At 44.5% G+C, this 20,758-nt stretch overlaps 1 protein-coding gene across 1 annotated transcript in view; it reads right to left on the reverse strand.

The window, feature by feature from the left end:
• The window catches only part of GNAS (GNAS complex locus), a 151,267-nt gene extending 145,664 nt beyond the window's left edge, over positions 1-5,603 (reverse strand). Inside the window, exon 1 of the mRNA XM_062604178.1 lies at positions 5,153-5,603. Coding sequence (XP_062460162.1) covers positions 5,153-5,588 — 436 coding nt within the window. The 5' untranslated portion in view covers positions 5,589-5,603. The remainder of the gene's footprint in view (positions 1-5,152) is intronic.
• Between the last annotated feature and the right edge of the window lie 15,155 nt (positions 5,604-20,758).

The following is a 20,758-nucleotide window of genomic DNA, read 5'->3' on the forward strand; positions in this document are numbered from 1 at the left end:
ACCCATAATTAGCTACCACCTCCTAGCGTCTACAGCAGGATCATCAAGTCTGCACTTGGAAAGTACTGGGCAGGTAGAAAACACAGTGATTCCCATGCCCGAGTGTTCTTGTAGTTGCCTGGTATTACTGGGAACCCTATTGGAAAATATTGTAATTCCTTCACCACTAATGACAGCCCCTTTGGAGAACAATGGTGTACTGCTGCCCTGCGAGCTGCTATCACAGTGTACAGGGGGCAGGCTGTAACGGGGCTGCTTCACTGAACAAGGTACTTGCATCACAAGCACCCCCTAGGACAGAATCAGAAGGTTTTGGTTTTACTATTCCTGCTTTTCTTAAAAGGGAAATTAAATACCAACTTGGTATGAGATGTTTAGTGTTAAATATCTTGTTCTCAAGAATCAGGAAGCACCAGGCTAAAGGTTCCCTCTGCATTTTTACTCTGTTCATCTTTTACACAATCTTCTAATAAGGATCATATACTTTTTTGCAGGGTGTATGTCCCCTCTTCTAGCTCACAATACATGGGGCACAAGAAACAAATCAGTTTTAAGTGAATGAAACTATTGTCAACAGGAAGTTTCACCAAGTGCTTGAATACGTGCCTATCATCATAACTGGGTTTCTTCCCCTCCTCACCTGCCTGATCCCCAAGAGTGTCAGGATAACACCACACTGTAAGCAAGCAAGACAGGGAATCACAACAAGACAAAGGGTATCTTGTGGGATTTGCCATTAAATGCTGCCATGAAGAATCAGACCAGTTTCATCTTGCTACAGAGCTGCCATTGCCAACTGGACAGCAGCAGTAACCATAGTGGGCACCCATATGTGCTTCTCACTCCCTCGGATGCACTCCTGAGCATCTAAAACTTACACTGCAAAAGCGCTGAGTGTTCACAAGTATGAGGTCCATGCTCTGAACACATGAAGTGTTACTAGGAAAAAACTGAAAAGGTTGAGCACTACAGAAAAAATTTAGCATTAGGCAAAGATGGGGCATTTAAAATCAGTGGTAGCTTCCAACAGTTTTAGCTTTAGTCTTTGGTGGCATTTCTCTTTCTGGCATCCACTAAAGAAGGAGAATGATACCACCTCATTTCATTGCAGTGCCGTGCACTGACATTTATGAACCATTCAGTCCCTGCAGTGATCAGTACTACAGAAAAGCCCATGAGGAGTTCAACAGTTCTCTATTCAGTACAGGGTATGGATGGTGTGTCGTAAATAGGGCACAGGGTGACACATTGTATGAGGAGGATAAGAATATTGAATAGCTGCTCATTCACTGCACAACATTCATCTTGTGCCTTGAATGAAGTTCCAGCCCTGTGGAAAAAAAATACAATGTAAACCATACAAGACAGTCTTTAATTATATGGTATGGAAGGGCTTACCATGCAGCATACACACAGAGAGGGTGACTGTGGTTAGCCATCATGCTGATATTTCCTAGTGTTTTAAAGTATGTTTTTCTTCCTGTATAATATATTCCTTCTATAAAAACTTCAAATTTGCATGCCATATATTCATATTTCTACCAATATAAATATTTCTGTTAGAAACATTTTTATTTAAGCACTGATGTAGGTAAGATTCAGAACGGTCATCATTTAATTCTAGTTTAATAAAAATACCTAAGATAAGTGCATGTATCTGCACCGATATATCAATAGACATTTCCTTTTCAATAAAGTACAAGTACTTGTTACATGGGTGAGCCTGAGAGAATGAAAAAACCTAAGTACACAAAGATTGGCAAAGCATTGCAAGGAGACCAGCCTGAGTTCACTCTCTTACAGCAAACCAAATCACAGAAGAGGAGGAAACAACACACATTCACCAGGAGAGATGAGCAACAATTTTGGACAGAGTGGGGTTTTGTTGGAAAATACTAACTTATGAAAAGCATTAAAACCCTCAGGTGGGGCTACAATTCTTGTTTTCAGATGTTTGTTGTATGATAAAAAATACATTTATGCTGAATTATACTTTAAAGTTTAAAAAAAAAAAAAGATAGAGAAAGACTCACATTACTATCACCAGTGAGGATGCACATGCATGGAATTTTTTATGCCAAACTTTAAAATGATTTCTCCCATAAGCTTTCAATTTTAGAGCTAGGATTGTCCTGAAACAAAAACCAATCCCCATGCACAGAAAAATCACCCTCCAATACCCAAGTAACCCTGAACTTGCACCACATTGCCAACATTAACGACTGTAATCTTGAAGTTATGACTTGTACAGTACACAAAACAAAATCCAATGAGATTACACCCGATGGTGCATTTGCCTTGAACAAAAACAAAGCAAAAAACTACTGTATGTACCAAGTCAGATAATTGTTTCAAAACCAGAGATGTAACGTCTTTGTGCTACTGAAGTCAAGAGAAGTTTCAGGAATCGGGAATTTACCTTATATATCTATGGTGACAAAAAATACCTAAATCATGTTACAGGACATACACATATCCACTGAGTAACTACACCCATGCACTGCACATCCCTGAGTGCTCCCATAAAGTTCTTTCAATAAAAAGAAATGCAACACAGGAACGCAAGTATCTGTTGTGCTAAAGAGTAACAGGCTAGAGCATACAGCTGTAAGGTGTGTTACACACACACTACAACATCAAAACAGAAAACTGTGACTGTGCGTTCCCTGTATTCTGTACAGCCGAGCATGCAACAGGGAGAAACACACCAGGGTTGTAGCCCGTGGAAGTACATTAGCTATTGCAGCCATATGTTAACAACAGTTTAGTGCTGGGGACAGATCAGACCTGAAACATCAGTACATTTTCAATTTAAATTCTGTTACACTCAAAGAAAGAGCAGTCACCTGTGGTCTCCTTTGCTGTCTACAACAGCAGTATGCTCCTGCAGGAGCATATCAGCCTAAAAAGTTGGGAGCACAAGTGAGAAACCACAAGTAGCTATTGCAGTTTTGCCATTGAGCCTTCAGCCCCAAGTGAGGAGACGTCTCTGGCTCTGCATCTGTTCAGTCTTTTCTTCCTCACTCTAACTCCATTCCTTGGAAGAAGACTCAGTTGCAGCTTTCAGTCCCAGCTGGATGCTCCTGCCCTCCTCATGCAATATAACTCTCCCACACTATCTGTGTGTGCAATCCCTGAGCATCCCAGCAAAGGCTCAGCACAGAGACACTCAGCTGTGGCAGCAATACCTGCAGATTTACATAAAGTATAATCAAATATACCCCAAACTTCTTATTTCAGTTTAGAAACTGAAAATTCACCAAGTAACAGTGAGAGTGGGATGCAGGGGAGAAGCAGTGAGGGAAGAAAGCTAACTGGAAAACTGACAGTCCCTGTGCAAGGAGCAGGGAAATAGGTCTCTTTAGGCATCCCAAGATTTATAAGAGGGCCAAAAAGTGACTTCCTGCTATTCAAGTCGAGGCTGAAATATAATAAACCACTGCCAGCATAACACTGACTCACATCCATCAGATTTATAAATCAGTACTTTGACAAAGAATGCTCTGTTGGCTTCACCATACAGAATCTTAAACTGGTAAGATAAGTTGTCTAACCCACTCGATGTTTAATGGCATTTCTGCAATAAACAGTCCTGTGGCAACACTATAAAACAGGCAACTGAAACATCACAAATACAGCCACCTATCAGATATCCTTTGGGACTTAAAGGCCTGAAGATTAACATCAAAATTGGCCCTACTTTTTTCTCTTAACCTACAAATTAAAATCAATTCTTACATCTCCTTCTTCAAGCACTTGTTCACTACAGAACAAATTTGAAGTACATTTAAAAAAAGACAAAATCTCAAAATACTTTAAAAAAAAAACAAAACAAACAACAATCCCAACAAAAATTTACCCAAATGGTAAAGTACCCGCAGCATAACCACGTTAGAGGTGTGATTTCTTACCCACACAGTCCCAGCACAGAAGCTTTAGTCTTTACACAAGTGATGCTCAACCCTCTCCTCAGAAGTACACCTTTGTGAGCAGACTTACATCCATACAGCTACAACCACATCAAAAGAAGCTATGCTTCTAGAATAAAAACTTTTACCACCAACTCTCCAAAACCTATGTCCAGTGGTGTTTTCTAAAGCTCCTCAAAGTTCTGCTCCTCTATTACAGGCTACAAACACATCCAGGGGCTAAATCTCACTATTTATCACAGGTGGTACCACGCACACCTCAGGGGTAGGACGCTGAGACCAACACTGAATCAACGCTCTGAAGTTATCTGAAAACATTCTGTATTATTCCAATAAGCACACAGTTCAGCAATCCACTTGTGCAGGGCAATCTGTGCTCCACCTGCACTGTACCAGGGGGAGCAGAAATGTTTCCAAAGCGCTCGGACTTACCTGAAGGCCAAGGCATGACTTTCTATGACCGTTTGCGTGGGGGGTAACACACCACACGAGCTCAGACATCGCACAAGTGGATAAAGAGGCCTTTCTGGAGGCACCTTCCATGCAGGAGCATCTCCCACCCGGGAGTGCTCACAGCCCAGGGCAGACTCAAGCCAGAAGTACATGAGAGCGCAGGGCAGCGATGGATTAAACAAGCCTTAGCCTTAGAGGCCGAAACTTCCCCAGTGGGTATCTGGGGAGGCGGGGAAGGGAACTACAAATTAACGCTCACAGGAAAACTTGGGCTTTCTCTTTACACAGCAACTGCAGCAGCTCAGTGAGCTCTCCTCCTGCGGTGCTAGTGAGTGGCTTTATGCCAAGCAGCAGCTGAGGTAAAGCGGACACGGCACCTCTGTGGGTGCAAGCATCTTCAGCGGGGCGGGGAGCGCTGCTGCGGGCACTCCTCCCGCAGGCCGGCTGCAGCCCTGCCGCTGCCACACGCTCGGCCGAGCCCCGGGGTCCCGCGGCACCACCTCCCCTGCCCGAGGACCCCCCGCCGCAGCCCGGGCGCGCTGAGGCGCTGCCGCCCACGTGAGCGCGGCCCCGGCCCCGCCCCGGCCTCACCGCGGCCACCGCCCACCCCGCGAGCGCGGGGCCGCCGGGCATCGGTGCTGACAGCGGCTTCCGGGCGGCCCCGCACCTGCCGGGCCGGGCCGGGCCGAGCCGAGCCGAGCCCAGCCGGACCCGACCGAACTGAACCGAACCCGGCCGAGCCGGGCAGCCCCACTCCCGCCCTCGCTCACCCAGCAGCAGCAGCCGGTGTGTCTGCTTGTACTCCCGCTTCTCCGCCTTCAGCGTCTTGTCGATGCTCTTGCTCCGCTTCTTGTCCGCCCTCTCCTTGGCCAGCAGGTCCTGCCGCAGCCGGTGCCGCACCTGCGGGTCTCCGTGATCCGCCGCGGAAGGGGGGATGTCCGCCTCGCCGCGGCTGCCGTAGGGCGCGGAGGGGTGCGCGGCGGCGAGGCGGGAGCGCAGGCTGTAGCACAGCCCCATGGTGCCGGAGCTGCCCGCCTTACCGCGCCGCGGGCATGCTCTCTGCCGGCCCGGGCAGGGCGAGGCGGCGGCGCCCGGCGGCCTCTTCAAGTGGCCCCGCTCTGCCGGGCTGCGGTGTCCCGTCCCGCCCCTCCCCTCCCCTCGGCCGGTCCCCGCGCCGCGGCCGGCGGCCACACGTGACGCGGGCATGTTTACCGTATTCTCTGGAAAGCGGCCCCCGCCGCAGCCTGCCGGCGGAGGGAGGGGGCACGGCGGCCGCAGCCCCGTGTCCCCGCGGGGTGACGGTGTCGCTGCCCCGCGGAGCCCAGGGAGATGTTGGTCAGCGCTACCCGTTTCCAGCGCCCCAAAGCTCGTCCCTATCGCCGTGTTGGTATGTCACCCCGTTCCCGGTGAGGCTCTCACCCCATGTCAGGAGTTGGGGTGACATCCAGCCCCAGGGATGTCGTGGGGATGCTGTGGTGGGCAGGAAGAGCCCTGGTCCACGGAGGAAGCTCATGACCAGTTTGAACACAGCTGAGCTCCTCCACCACAACATCTCAGCCCACTGAAAATAAGGATGTGACACCAAGACATGCGCCATTTTCACACCCCAGTTTTTCTTCACTTCCTGCCACACATGTATTTGTCAGTGATTTCTTACTATTTTCTACAGACACTCTCATCCAGTGGAGAAGTTAATGGTGGTGCTTGCTCTCCTGCTCTTCTCCTCTCTTCCGGAGGCACCACATCTGCTTTCTTGCAATAAAGTTCAAATTCACCTCCTCAGCTGCTGTCAATGTACCTGGCCTGGGGCTGTGGTCATATCCCCCCCTCTGGCAGCACAGTCCATGCACAGTACTGCCAACTTTGTCATACTGTAGTTTATACTTATCTCCAGCCAGCTCTGAACATTCACTCAGAATATGACTAATGCTCTCTGGGGCATGGCCACACATCCTGCACTCTGGAGTTCGAGCTTTCCAACCAGCTATCTGCGCTGTAGCCTGTCTTCTGCAAATAGCCTCTGTGGTTCTCAGTGAAATCTCATTTTCTCCTTTCGGTGCTTTCTCACAAGTTAGATGTCTTCTTCATAGGAATTTCCCTTTCAAAATCTCTCTCAAGTCTGTGTCAGCAGGATAGGTCTGTTAAGAGGGCTGCAGTGACCCTCTCTTCCCTTTTCATTCCACCCAAGGGCTGAGCAGGTCACATACCCTACATGAAACCTTCAAATGTTTTTGTTGCTGACTTGGCAGGACAGCTTTCAGGGGGTAGGAGCTGCCCTGCAGGAATGACAGAGCTGCACACAGAGGTAACTATTAACTAGGGGAGCTAACCAGCTCTCTTTTTTGTACCTTTTGTTACTCCTAGTCTGGGGATCCAGCCTTGTATCAACCCCTTTGACTTTGTACTGAAGCAGAGGAGGAGCAGCACCCCTGGTCTGGCCTTCACTGGAAAGCAGCAACAAAGAGTGTGGTCCTGGCAGGCAGTAGCTGCATTTTGGTGAGGGTCACCCCATGCCCCATCCTGCAGAAGGGAGCTTGGGCACCCCTGCAAACTGTTCCCAGAGTGGTTCCAGGAACAATCAGTGACAGAAGTGGTGATGCCAGAACAAAGTTCAGGAAACATTTAAAAGGTCTGTGAATTTGGGCTCAGGGAGACACAAGCAAATGCTTCACGGTGGGGACATGCCTGGAAAGACTTACATCTATTCTTTAAGGAGACACTATGTGTGTGTGTGTCCTTTGTAGGAAGCATGTTAGTTATCTCAACAAGTTTGTTTCTATTTCACTTGCCTTCAGTCAGGTCTGGTAAGTGATGGCCAGGTGCTTGCCTCTTCCCTCCTGCAAGTTATCCTGTGGAAAATCAGTGTGTCTCTTCCTGGAGAAAGACATCACCTGAGCAAAGGGAGAGGACATCTCCTTCTTCACGTTTATTGTGTTGCCTATGTACCACTCCAGGCATCTAATTGATACCCTGCTGTCTGGCTGTTACAGCAATTAGTAAGTGTACAAATTAAATCATCACACAGCAGACAAGTTCACTTTACACATCACTGTGAGCCCAAGCTTCAGCAGCAGTTGCTGCCTGTTGCAGGAATTAATCCATCTCACATCAGGCTCAAGATGCCCACATGACTCACTCTGTCTCCACTGCTGTAATGCCTTTTCCTCTGGGACTGAGAGTTCGTTCTGCTGATGAATACACCCCTGAGAATGTAATACACCAAGAAATGTAAAGGTCAGCCTAGAGGATTATTAATAGCAGCTTTCTTTTTCTTCCTGTGCTTTTTGGAGAGGCACTGGAACAAGAGGAAGGTTATACTTACAGACAGGACAGTTCTCTGAAGCTTGCTATGTTGTAGGTATCTGTCCATTTGCCATCTGCAGAAGGCAAGGGAACTGTTGAGGGCTGGGAAGAAAACAAACCCAAAAGGAAGAATGATAAACTAGAAAGCAGCATTCATGCAATGAATTTGCTCCCCTGGCTCTGCGGGTAGGCAAGCAGTTTTCTTGCTGGTGCAATTTACAGCAAGGCAAGTTTAAGATTCGCCCATCTTGGTTTGGTTTGAAAACCTTTCCAGTGCAGGTGACAAGTTCTGCAAAGCACACCAAGCCTATCTCTCTTCACTGTGATGGGCATCCTCTCCCAGGTATGATCAGAAGAAGAAATCTGAAAATGAAGTAGGATTTCAAAGTGGAAGACAGGCTTCCTCTTGTGATATTATTGTAAACCTCTAGAATAACTCATGAAACTTAGGAATTACTTATTTCAGGAAACAGAAAGTTCACATCCTGGTATAGTCCTGCCTATAGATACAGTATAGATACAGTAACTTGAATTCCAGTTGTTAACAATGTCAAAGGCACAGTTCATCAGCTTCCTAGCTTACACCAGTTTTAGCTGGTGGCAAGAAGTGGCAGCAAGGATAAGGTCATATATTTCACCTGGGTAAAGAGTGCATGACACAGACTGACAGCTTTTTGAAATCACACACAGCTTCAAAGGTAGCAGAGGAAGTTACCTCAAAGAACAAACCATCTTCTGCCCTATAAGAATATTGTTCATCCACAGTGCACTTGGAGCATTTATGCTGCAGGACAGATTCAGGCTTCAAAAGTACAGATTAAGCAGGTTTCACATAATGCAGTTAAAGAATATGTTCCTAAAGGGCACGGGTCATGCCCACAGACGCAGGCTATACTCTGCATGTGCATGTCAAACTGCACAGCTTGTGGCAACGTGTTCGGCTTCATTCAAGCTCCTTAAGCAACAACAGTCACAAGAAGCAAATGTCCATGTGTATTGAACTGAGAGCTTTTTATAGCCCAGCTCCCACTGGGTCAAGGCACGGCTGTACCAGCCCAGGAGGAATTCTTCACATCAGGAACATAAGAGGTCTTCCTGAGGCACTGGGTCTGCAGCAGTGTCATGGCTGTACAGTTTGTAGCTCCTCCATACATCTCCTCTACTTCTCCCGCCTCTCCGGCGACTAAGCTGAGTCGGGATGACTTAAGACTCTGCCTTTTCCTGACTTCCCCAAGGACTGAGCTGAAGGTCCTTCTATATCTTTGTTTTGTAGTTTCTACCATCTGCAACAGTGGGGGGAGAAGTGGAGAGGTTAAAAAGCAGAGTATGCCATCTGGGAATGCAAAAAAATAACCAGAAAGAAAGAAAAAGACGCAATAACTGAGACTGCAGTGTTAAGAGAAGATACATGGACACATAAGCAAAAAAACTTGGATAAACGCCAGGGAAGATATCAGCAAGAGCAATGTAAATGAGTAAAATTTGCATGTATTTGTACCAAGGGAGGGAAAATAATTGATTGAACTCCAACTCCCACCCCTGTTACTGTAAGTGATCTATACATGCGATGTCCAGTTCTTGTAGCAGACCGCTGGTGTGTCAGGCCCCCTCAGGAGCTGCTGGTACTGCCCACCCACAGGCAGCCCATCCTCCCTCTGGTATGTGGGTTCACACTCAGCTTTTCTGATGTAGGTGGCTGCAGCCTGGCACCTCTGTCAAAAGCATCTCAAGTAAAGGAGTTAGTTAGGTTTTCGAATGGGCCTGTGTTTGCTGTTCACAGTCTGGCTGGAGCAACAAAGGGTGCTGAGCACCCCTGAAAAATAAATCATGCCACCCAGTTGCCAAACTGGGACCAAACTTGTTGCCAAACTTGTTGCCAAACTTATATCCTCTTAGGACACAAGGAGAGGAATCTACATTTGTGGAGTTTGCTCAATGTCTATATGATTGAACACCCACTACAGACTGGAAGTGCTTTTCACTAATTTCACTTGAAGCAGGTTCTATCTGGTCTCTGCTTTTGGTCCTTTGCTTCAGGTCAATACTTATTTTGTTGTCATTCCTCTCTTTCCCACACTGAAGTCTAGATTTGAAAGGGTGATTAAGTGCCTAATTGCAATCTTGGATTGAATGGAGTAAATCTTGGATCTAAATCCTTGTTTATTTATTGATCTAAACTGCTAAATTTTTGTTTTCTTTTAGAAAGTGTGAAAGCCAAGAGTTCCTGGTACCTATAACCACAAAGCCACCATCACTCGCCTTGTCATATCTCTTAACTTAAAAGCCAGTTCATCTGTAAAATAAACATCCTGACACACAGATAAGGCATGAAGGGTGGAATTAGCTACATTTGAAATGCATCTCAGCTATAAAATCACAAAAGGTATTAGTGCTCCTAGTCATGCAAAAGTCTTCTGAAGACACAGTCAACAAAGGCAGTATTACTGTTACTGCATGGCACTGGGCTTGTGAGAATGTAGTGTGAGCAAAGCCACCTTCATCTAGAGAGATATTCAAGTCCATTCCTTGTATGAAGAGGGCAAAGTCTTTATGTGGGAAGACCAGAGTGTGTAGGTATGGCTGTGGGAGGGGACCACATCCTGGTCTAAATGTAGGTTCTGACTGACACCCTTCCAGTCCACCTTTGGTTCCCATTAAGCTGCAGGGTGAAGTCCTGCACTCCAGGAGCAAAGATTCACTGTGTGTAGCTGAATAGTAGATAAGCATGCAACTTACTAACATCCTGTTAGTTTTATGCAGATATTAGTTACCCAAAAGCAATTCCCATGAGATCTTTTATCACCTCATCCAGCATTTATCTTCCCTCTGATCCTGGCAATGCAGTGAGGGATAAAAGATTGGCTGTGCCAAGAAGGGGATTCAGATATGGAAAGTGGGACTTGGATATCCATATGTGAGTGCTGTATTATGGGCTCAGACTGATATTGTGAGTATAAAGTGTGACTATTTGCTCCTGGGTCTGTTCCTCCTGCCAGACTTCTGAAGGCACTCATATATAGGTGTCCTTTAGGAGTAACAATAGCCTGTGCTCTGGGAAGACTAATTGCTCTCTGACAGGTAGGCTTCACTGGGCACAGAACTAACCAGTGTCACCATCCAAACTCCAAAGTACAAACTTTTCACTCTACTGAACACAATAAAACTTGCTACCTTTCCCCTTGACTATTTTTATGGTTGATTTCCCCTTGACTATCTTGGTTTTCAGCATCATGCCCCAGTTTTCCTTCAGTTTCCCCTTGTGTGAGGTTCCCTACAGTGGCTTTTTGGGGTCCTAGAGCTGTCACCTGAAAAGAAACAGTGAAAAAAGGTGACAAAAAGAAAAGCATATTGTCAAATTCCTTCCTTTCAGAAATCACATAACCAGATGACCTGCCCATTTCTACTGATTTTACTGGACTTTATACACATACCTAGCATTAACATGCTGCATAGGAGGTGCCCTGAGTAGAGCTTGAAAAGCCACTGGGATTGCACTTGTTAAAACAGTAAATCAGTATTTTGATAAAGCAGCTTATTTCCACTTCTTAACTGCTTTTCCTACAGCCTGCATATACTTCCTGCTTCCGCTGCCCTCTCCAGCAGATAAAGTGACACATTTGTTGAGATCATTGTGGCACCTTCAGCAAGTCGGGGTTGTCGTGGGACTCTCCCTGCATAAACAGAGCAGGTTTTCAAGGATAATACACAGCATAAATGAGCGCTCGTGTTCTGTCAACAACAGTCTGGGTTTTTATGAGGACCCTCAAATGTTTTTTTAAAAACACTTGGGTGGATATTTTTAGCTGCGAGAGCCTCTCCAGCCTCCCCTAAGGCACCGATCCCGTTCCCGGCGCCATTCTCCCCCTCTCCCAGACATGATGGTGAAACTCCCACCAAGGGATGTTTCTGCAGAAGCAGAGCGCTGAGCAGCACCCCGGCCTCTTGTTATTCAGGCTACACTGACATCTGTTGGCTCTTATCAACCGAGGCAGGAACAAACAAACCCTGTTGGTTTCACGGGCTGAGATACAGCTCGAGGGCAGAAGTAAATAAGCAGGCAAGCAATCCTGCAATAACACTGGCTTGCATCCAGCACTGATAAGTAATTCATAGATGCCACTGTCCAGTGGGCAGGGTCAAGTAAGTTTAGAAGCTCAGGGTCTCCTATACAGCTGGCTACGTACTGTGTTCCGTATGACACATGCAGTTCCCAGCTACTGTCCCTCCAATTCTGTGGCTCTCAAACGTGAGCTGCCTTTCTGAAGGAGAAAGCTCAAGCTGATTTCGAGAAGTTGTGTGCTGTGCTGCAAGTGTGTTGTTCAGCCCATGTGACTAAAGCAGTAGGACACGAACACTCATTTCTGAATCAGTGTCTGAAAAGATCACACAACCTTTTGGATAAAAACCCAAGTAAATGAGCAAAGAGTTTTACTTCAACAGCAAAGCCTTACTCAAATGTACCATTTTGATAATAGAACTGTCTGTTCAGTGTAAAAAGCGAAGAACAACTGGATGTCCTGGAGTATAGCCAACCTCCTGCTTTGGTTAAAAGCTGTGTCCTGCAAATACTGTACTCATATGTCAGTGCTCTTATTCAGACAATTAACACAGACTTAACTGAAGTGGGTAACAGTGCTGTAACACTTCTCTGTCAGGTTTAGTGATGAAACCATTATGGGGCTCTTGTTTTTTAAGTGACTAATGCCAAAAGCATAGCAAGTCCCAAGTCTGACTGTGCAGTCCAAAGGGTTTCCTGAGGAACACTCTGCAAGCACAGTGCCCAGCTGATTTGGGCACAGATATGTGAGTGAGAGACAGAGCAAACAGAACAAATGTGAGCATGAGAGGAAGTTACACAGAAGAGGACTTTCAGGACAGTGGAGTGGAGGGGCAGACTTGAGAGAGATGGGGACTACCACCAGTTTCCTTTTTCAGTGGAAATAGTTCCAGAAATCCTTTTCCCTGCTAGTTAAAGATGTCCCTGCTCATTGCAGGGGGTTGGACTAGGTGACCTTTGAAGGTCTCTTCCAGCCCAAACTATTCTATGATTCTATGCTATTCCTCGCAAATCTTTGTTAAATGCTTGGGTCAACAACATTTCATTTTGACCTTACAAAATATAATCTAATTCTTAAAACTCAAATCTGACCTTCAGTTTTAAAGATGGTTTGTGCTGTTCATGTTTTGAAATAATTTAAAACAGAATTAACTTATTTTACAGCTTTATAAATCTCTCCTGTTTGGCTTCAGCGTAAGTAGGTTGTTAAATTCTACCAGTAAAGATTTCATCATTTCTCTGAGTGATGCAGTTTAATATTTCCCTTAGAAGCACTGGGCCAGGCTGACTCTGTCTGCTAGACTTTGTTGTTCTCATGCAGCTTTAAAGGAGAACATGGCAGAGAAACGGGGGATCTACTTTCTTGATAAAAAAGCACCAAACATGAAAGCATTGCTGGCTGCACAGGACAGGGGAGGTGGAGAAGGCTGGTGTCTCCACTGCCAGCAAGCCCCAGAGCAGCCTGGCAGCTCTGCTGCTGAGCACTTCTGTGCCAAGACTCTCAAGAGCCAAGGTAAAGAGTTGGAGCTGCCAGGACCAAGGAGGCTGAGTGAACCCAGGGCTCTCAGGGAGGTACTGCAGCAACATGCCTCAAAGAGATGGGAAGCAGCAGCCTTGCAGAGGAGTTTAAGCTCCCATTACACCTCTTCACGTAGTCTCATTGCCTCTCATTAGGACTGCAGAACACAGAGGCATCAGTTCACCATAGCTCCAGCTGTAGCCATAATTCTGATTATCTGCGCAGTGCTTCCAGGGCAAGATACCATTGGTGACTGGGAGGGGAGCAATGGAAATACTCCCCAGAGCACAGCAGCTGCATCTGCCCTGCATCACACACTGTCACTACACCCGGCTCTGGGAGCAGTGTCAGGGAGTTTCTCCAGACACAGATCTTCTGGTAAGTCAATCAATCACAGCAGTGAAGTAACAGATTTTGCTCTATTCTTCGCTTGCAGCAATACATTTACATCATTAGTTAATGAAATCTGAAACTATAGTGGGGGCTGCACAGTGGGGAAAGCACAGTGTTTGCTCGGGAGACAGTTACATGTGCACAGGGAGTGTTTTTGAATGTTTTCCGCTGCTACATCACTGTGCAATTGGTTGAGCTGGCAGCAGAAAGCCCGTCCTTTCAACAGTGCAGAGCGGTGGCCGCCGCAGAGAGCTGCAGTCCTCTAGATGTCACCACTGCAGCAGACTTGCAGGTACCTGGTCCTGCAGTAACACATCCCTGAACGTGCCCACCAAGAGCAAAGGCAGAGTCACTGCCTTTGAGATGGCTTTAAAGTTGCTAATGAGGCCCCAGTATTAAGAACCGGTGTATTAACACTGGCCTCGTTAAAAGTAAAAGAAAGAAGACAAAACAAAACCACTTTGTTTTCACCTTTCGGCTGTTATTTCTCCATTTGCTTTCTCACATCTGGTGTCTAATCAATCCATGTGTCTGCAGGTGCTTCTGTCCTAACTAGGGCTACTGTGCACAGGCTGTGGGCACTAAGGGGGAGCGATCAGTAATTCACAACCTTTCCTCTTCTGGTGCAATAAAAAATACCAACAGTCTTGGAAAAATACAGTCTTCCTTCTCATCGTCCTTACAAGATGTGTTTTGCAGTTGTATTGCTAATTGCTACATTTTCCAAGTTCTCAATGTTTTCCCTAGAGCAAGAACTGATTAACTCTTTGCCTGGGTAGATCTGAACCACATCTGGTTGGAATGCCCAAGCAAGACTTGTTTGTTGGGACAGAAAGCTGCCCCTCACTCTGGAGGGTCCTTCTATGCCAAGCTGAAGGGCTGTGATATCCACTCGACCAAATAGGAAGGCCCCAGGTGAGAGACCAGAGGTGTCAAGGATAAAGACTTCAAGCTTCTCATTTATAAAACCCTTCTGGAAGTACAAAGCATTCATGATTCCCCTTGTTGTTATTGCTACTGAAAAAAATACAAAAGAACAGAGCAGTGAAGACAAGGTAGTCTTTTTATGTTAAGAAATTGTTTCATCTGGCAAAAAGAACACCAATGGCTGTATCATCAATGGGTACAAAGGCTGCAAGAGGAAAAAGACAAAAAACTGTAATCTTTTGGATGTGAAAGCAAGCACTGCCAAAGGATTCTTGCTTTCAGAGCCGCAAGCCAGACTTCTAGTATTCCACACCAAGGAGAAATTTTTGCCAAACCTATACCTGCATTATGAATTCAGCTATACAACTGGTTAGAAAACATGAAAACAAGACATCTAAAACATTTCATTTTCTCCAGAGTTAGCCTGTGCCAGACAAAAAAAAAGAATAAATTTAAGATCAGATTTTCATCTATTTCTTGTAAAGTTTGTTTTACTGCCACATCTCATTGATGCTAGAACATATGCAGGATGCACAAAGATGACACCTTGCTGAGAACTTCTGCAACCTCCAAGTTCCCAGGGCTTGTGTCTTCCTTACAGTCCCTATTTCCCACTTCTCTATAGACATAAAAATCAATCTGTAAATCCTTGCAGCATTTTCCTTTAAACCACTTGAGAATCTTTAATCTGTTTCCATAGATTGAACAAAGTAATTTATGCTATTACAGTGGGAGAGTCCAGCACACCTGGCTGGAGGCGACACAAGGGCAGCTTTGCTTCATGTTATACCAAGGTGGAAGTGCCAGGGCCTTGTCCCTGTCATACAGTGTGCTTTTATGCAGCCACAGGTTTTATGCTTGCCAAATAGGGGATGGTGAATGAACAGTTCTGTGCTCTAAAATGAAAAGCTGCTCACTAATGTGCCATGCACAACGCTGCACACGGGGTTTTCTGAGGAGAGCAGTGCTCTCTGTGCTGCTGGGGTGTGATGAGTTGGGCTTTCATAATAGCGCTCAGGTCCCAGTGGTGTATCACAGATTGTTTCATACTAATGATGAGTTGTTTTTAAAAAGCCCTTGTGCATTAGCTTGCTTTGGCTTTTGGATAGAATGAGATTTGTGATGATATTTACAAGTTCACATCACAATGCGTTGACTAGAGACTGAGTCTGAAAACTGCCCCTGCCATGCCATGGCCAAGTTTCATACCCAGAGTCAACCACAGCTGCACCAGCCCTGCTGGAGGGCAAGTCAGGCAGCGCAGGGAAAAAGCAAGGCAGGACAGTACATTAACTTCTACTAGTTTCTTGAAACTGCTCTATAGGAAAGGGCAAACTTCTGTATTTTGGCCTTATCACTTTAATTACTCCGTTGTTTATATGATACAAGAGACTTTGGTTTCTTTTCCATGAAAAAAAAAGTGCTTTTCCATGTAATGATGTCAGTTGTATTTTAAGTGGTATTTGTCACTGGACAGCAAAATGAGCTTTGTTAATTTTTGCTGATGACATTTACTTGTGCTCCCATGATGAAATAATTCTTCCTACATCCAGCACCAGGGTAGGTATCTGTGGTCTTTCCAACAAGATTTTAGGTGCAGATTACAATGTTAGCTATCATTCAGCCTTCACATGGCCCAGGGAGGTTTACAGGACTGAACTAAATTCCACTGAGAGTAGAAATAATTTGGAGATGAAATACATAAATAGATGAGTGCAATGTTGCAGAGTATCATTCCTGAATAGACTCGCTTACACTGAGGACTTGATCCTCTGCAGGACTAATGCTTCACAGACACAAATGCCCTTCGGACAGACTATGTAATTAAGGCACAGTCCCTGAACTAATTCCTGTTCCAGTGTGGGAGCAGCATGCAGCTGCCCAGGGCTGAAGGAAGCCCTGGGAATCAGTGTGACTCAGGGTACAGTCCGGCCACCTGCATTATTTCAACTGAACATATGCATCCATTTGCTGACTAGTACAAACACGTTACAGCATTCTGGCTAGTCTTTGGGATGAGAGCTCTGGTTCACCCTGTGATTAATTTCCTTTAAAGCTAACAATAACGTAAAAGGAGACTGCACACAAGTACCAGCCTCAAAACAGTTTGTAATTGCTTTTTGGCAAATCACTGTGAAGAACTTTGTGTTTTCAGAGCTGCAAAGCTCATTCACAGATAAATTTGGCAACAAAAATCATAGACCCGCCATATACTCCATGTTGGATTATCTACTACAAAATCCTTAGCCAAAGATGAAAATGAAAACTAACAGATACATTTCAGCTTTCACAGTTTTAGTAGTAACGGCTTCAGTAAATAATTAATATAACAGGAAGAGGATTTCCTGAGGTAACAGTACCAGTATTACTATATGAACTCAACTGTGTTCTGCCTTGCTGGTTAATCCTGCCCTGAGTATTACTAAGGATATAAACTATTCTCAATCTCCAGGCTAGTTTGCTCAAAGCTGGGTTGGTGTCTTCACTCACAGACACAGGTCTGTGTGAGCTCAGAGTTCTCACTTGGAATTACAGCTTCTGCTCCACTAAAGTAGGCATGATAATATGGGGTGAAATGGTGAAAATCTGGAACATTTAATACTGTAGCTATTCATCAAAAGCACTTGAGATAATTTTGGGACATAATCATGCGCATAGACAGCTGATTTCTGTTTCACTCCAAACACTTGTGTCCATGTATCAACACCTTTCTTTGGAATAAGCTTTCTGGTGGATCATCCAAGCAGCTGTATGTAGCCTTTGTGATGCTCGGGTTTATGCTTTGAATTTTCTTTAAAGGCTCTTCACTTGACTTGTTGAGCACTTAAGGATGTGTTGTATACAGACTGTCTGCATTCGTCTTAAACTCAAGAATGAGACTTTTGAACGTTAATGAAACACAGAAGAATCATTTGGGGCTTTTTGTTTCCAGTTTGAAGAACACTTCTGTTCTGACTAGTATCTGGAAGGAAACCAAGCAAAGAAACTCTAATTTAGAAAGAATCATCTGACAGCCACATTTCAGAATACTTGCTCAGCAATAAAGAGTCTCGATTAAAGTGAAGCATAGGGGATCAATAGTTCCCATTTCAGAGAAAATGAGGATTATTGGACAGAAAACAAATCCCAGCATTTGGTTTGATGATTAGCAAGCAATGTATACATTAAAATTACCCGCAAAGTGATCGATTAACACAGTTTGTGCTTTCCATTTGAGAGAACTAAAGGGGAAGAAAACAAAACCAGCTCACTGTAAGGGTACTCCTCTGTTTTTAAGCAATGGGAACATTTGCTGCTAGCCCACATTTTGTGGAAGCCTCAGTTTGCCACGCTAACCATGGAAGTGACATGACAATCATGGAGAATGATTTAGCTTCTGGGTTGATTTTTCAGAACAGTTTTGCCATTTACCTGTGAGTGAGACAATTTATTCACTGCTAGAAGGTGATGGGAAGAGGTAGCAGAGCCTATTCCTAATCACACGAAGTTCAACAGAGATGAAGCAGGATTGAAACTGAACCACGTTAAAAAGGATGAAAAGAAAAAAATCAGAAATATGAATTTTAGGAGGTGCATTGGCTTAAGGAAAACCCCAGCAGTGTTGCACCATGTGGAAAGCTAAGGCATGTTCTGGACAAAGAACTGCACAGGTCTGGAAGCAGAGAGAACCAGATGCAGGCTGGGAAGAAAAGTTGGGTTTATTTTCAGAAGAATTTTCTTGCAGATAAGTTCGAAGAAGAGGGGGCAGGGAGACAGCAATGGTGCTCGGAAAGGAAGAGGTGCTATAAAAATGTCGTGCTCTTGACACAGGGCCCCTGATTGCAGCTCACCTTCACCAGCAGTTGTGTTTCTTTTTGCATGAAGGATTTCTTCCTAAAACAGCCTTACTCATAAAATGTAAAACTTTGGTACATCATTTCTTGTGTTGAAGCTGTAGCATTCGTACGGTTCTTGTACATGAGGGTAACTTAGCATGGAGCGCTCTCCTGGAAAAGAAGGATAACTTTTTCTGTTGTTCTATTACAATAAATTTCTCAACTTTACTTTAAATTCTCATAGTTTAGTTTTTAATTATCTGATATGGACTTGTTTTCCTGGGCTTATGATTTTTGGAAACTTGTTTTGAGGAACCGTCTGTGCAATATACCCTTGGTTATCCTTTGTACTTAAAATACCAGCTCAGTAAGCTTTGCTGGTGTACTACACAATAGTACGACTTTGTAGATGAAACAGTTGGACAATGTGAAATATATGACCTAATTTATGAGTGTTACTTTTTTTTGGCAAAACTTGCCAATCATTGTAAGTAGCATTCTGTAACTGCATTTTTAGCTTGGCAATACCAACTACACTGAAGAGGTAGCTAAAATACATGCTTCTGTGTTTCATTAATAATACAAACTCTTTACAGACCCACACCTTGAAAGAAATACTAGCAATAAAAAAGTGCTGTGTTACAAAATGTGCCAGTTCTTGGCTTATTGTAAGCTGGCATTTTTTTAGTCTTAGAAACTAAATTAGTATTTCAGGGTTCTTCATATGCTATTGATTAATTTAAACTCAGGTTTTCTTAATTAAAGGTTATTAGCTCAGTTCTACTTTCATTGGTTAGTCAAGAAGCAGTCTGATTTCAATAAAAGAAGGTTTACATCTGGGGCAGAAGAAAACCCAGGAACTGTATTCCAGTTTGAATGTGATCCAAGGATCAGGCAGTCTAAATCATAAAACACATTTCAATCCTTCTAAAGCCTCAGATTCACTACGTTGATTACTTAGCTTTTATTCTTACTGACACACTGGTGGATTAGAAGATGCTGTCACCCCACTTGTGAAGAGCAGGGGTGACTTACTCTCGACCAAACAAGTCTGTGGCACTGTAAGAAGCTAGTGCATCTCAGGCTGGAACCATCATGACTGGGTCACTTTACTCTTTCCTATCCTTGGTTCTGGCTTCAAACGGGAAGCCCTCCAGGGAAAGGGTCTAAGGACATTCTGATTATGAAAACAGGGAAAAAATGAAATATAGTTTTCATAATAAGATAAATATTAAAGTTACAATCAAAACCAAGTAGTAGAGAAGGTCATGTTCCAGACTGTCTTACAAAGGCATGGTATGGCTTTTGGAAAGATCGAAAACAGAAATGGCTTTGAAATGAAATACCTCTTTCCCAATATCAACAGTATTGCTGAATAGATGTAGGATTTCTTTTCATTCCATTATCCCTCTCAATTAAAGCCACATCAAAGCTATACCATACTATACAAAGAACTTTGTTGCTATCTTTGTTGCCTATCTCATCCTGCTGATTTTCACATGGTTTCCAAGACCTACAGCTGATACAGCAAAAGGTAAAAGACCTCTGTCAGATTCACGATGAGCAATACTGCATAATTACACACTAGTTACTCACTAGTTAAGCATTGTGTACTAGACCTATATAAATACATCATCACATGTGCTGTTACAGACCTCCTTGATACGGTGTCTAAGGAGCCCAGCTCTGAGTATAACACCATTATTTTGTCAGCCTGTGCATTTTTCTCTCCCACTGCCTCTGCAGTGAGGACAAACAGGAGTTTTCCTCTCCACATGATATGCCAGGATCTTCTGATGTGGTTTTAGCTGAACTGTGATTGAGAAAGGGACATGTTGATGGTTGCCCTGGTGAAGCATATCTAGGTGACACAGCCTATTACATCCTCGGAGCAAAGTGCTTGCTTCATCATATGTTTTGCATTATATAACACACATTTTTCTGTTAGCACAACAAAACCAGTATCTACTGTTTCAGGAGGCACCCGCACCTTACTCAGAGCAATTGGTAAATCTCCCAGAAGAGGTTCTCCCACACCAGCTGTGAACGTTCAACACAGCATTTGGAGACTTGGACATACCTTGACCTCTCTGGAGACTCTTGTATGCTGTTTTACCCGTCACCGCATCCAGACTGCATCACAATTGCCCTAAAGAGAAAATGCATCAAAGGTGTTTGGAGCTTTGCTTAGCAATAGCTTAGTTTTCACATTGCTCTTCACACTGATGTTTGACTTCTGCTTTTTATGGGACTGCTAATAGAACACCTTTTTAGGGGTTGATGAAGCTGTACTGCTACTTTCAGATGGCAACATTGGTACTGGATAGTGTGTAGATATGTTGCAGCAATCTGATATCCTGCT

Source organism: Pezoporus occidentalis, unplaced genomic scaffold (assembly GCF_034315485.1).
Source record: "Pezoporus occidentalis ecotype Australia unplaced genomic scaffold, CSIRO_AGI_Poc_V1 ctg83, whole genome shotgun sequence".
Classification (NCBI taxonomy): Eukaryota; Metazoa; Chordata; class Aves; order Psittaciformes; family Psittacidae; genus Pezoporus; species Pezoporus occidentalis.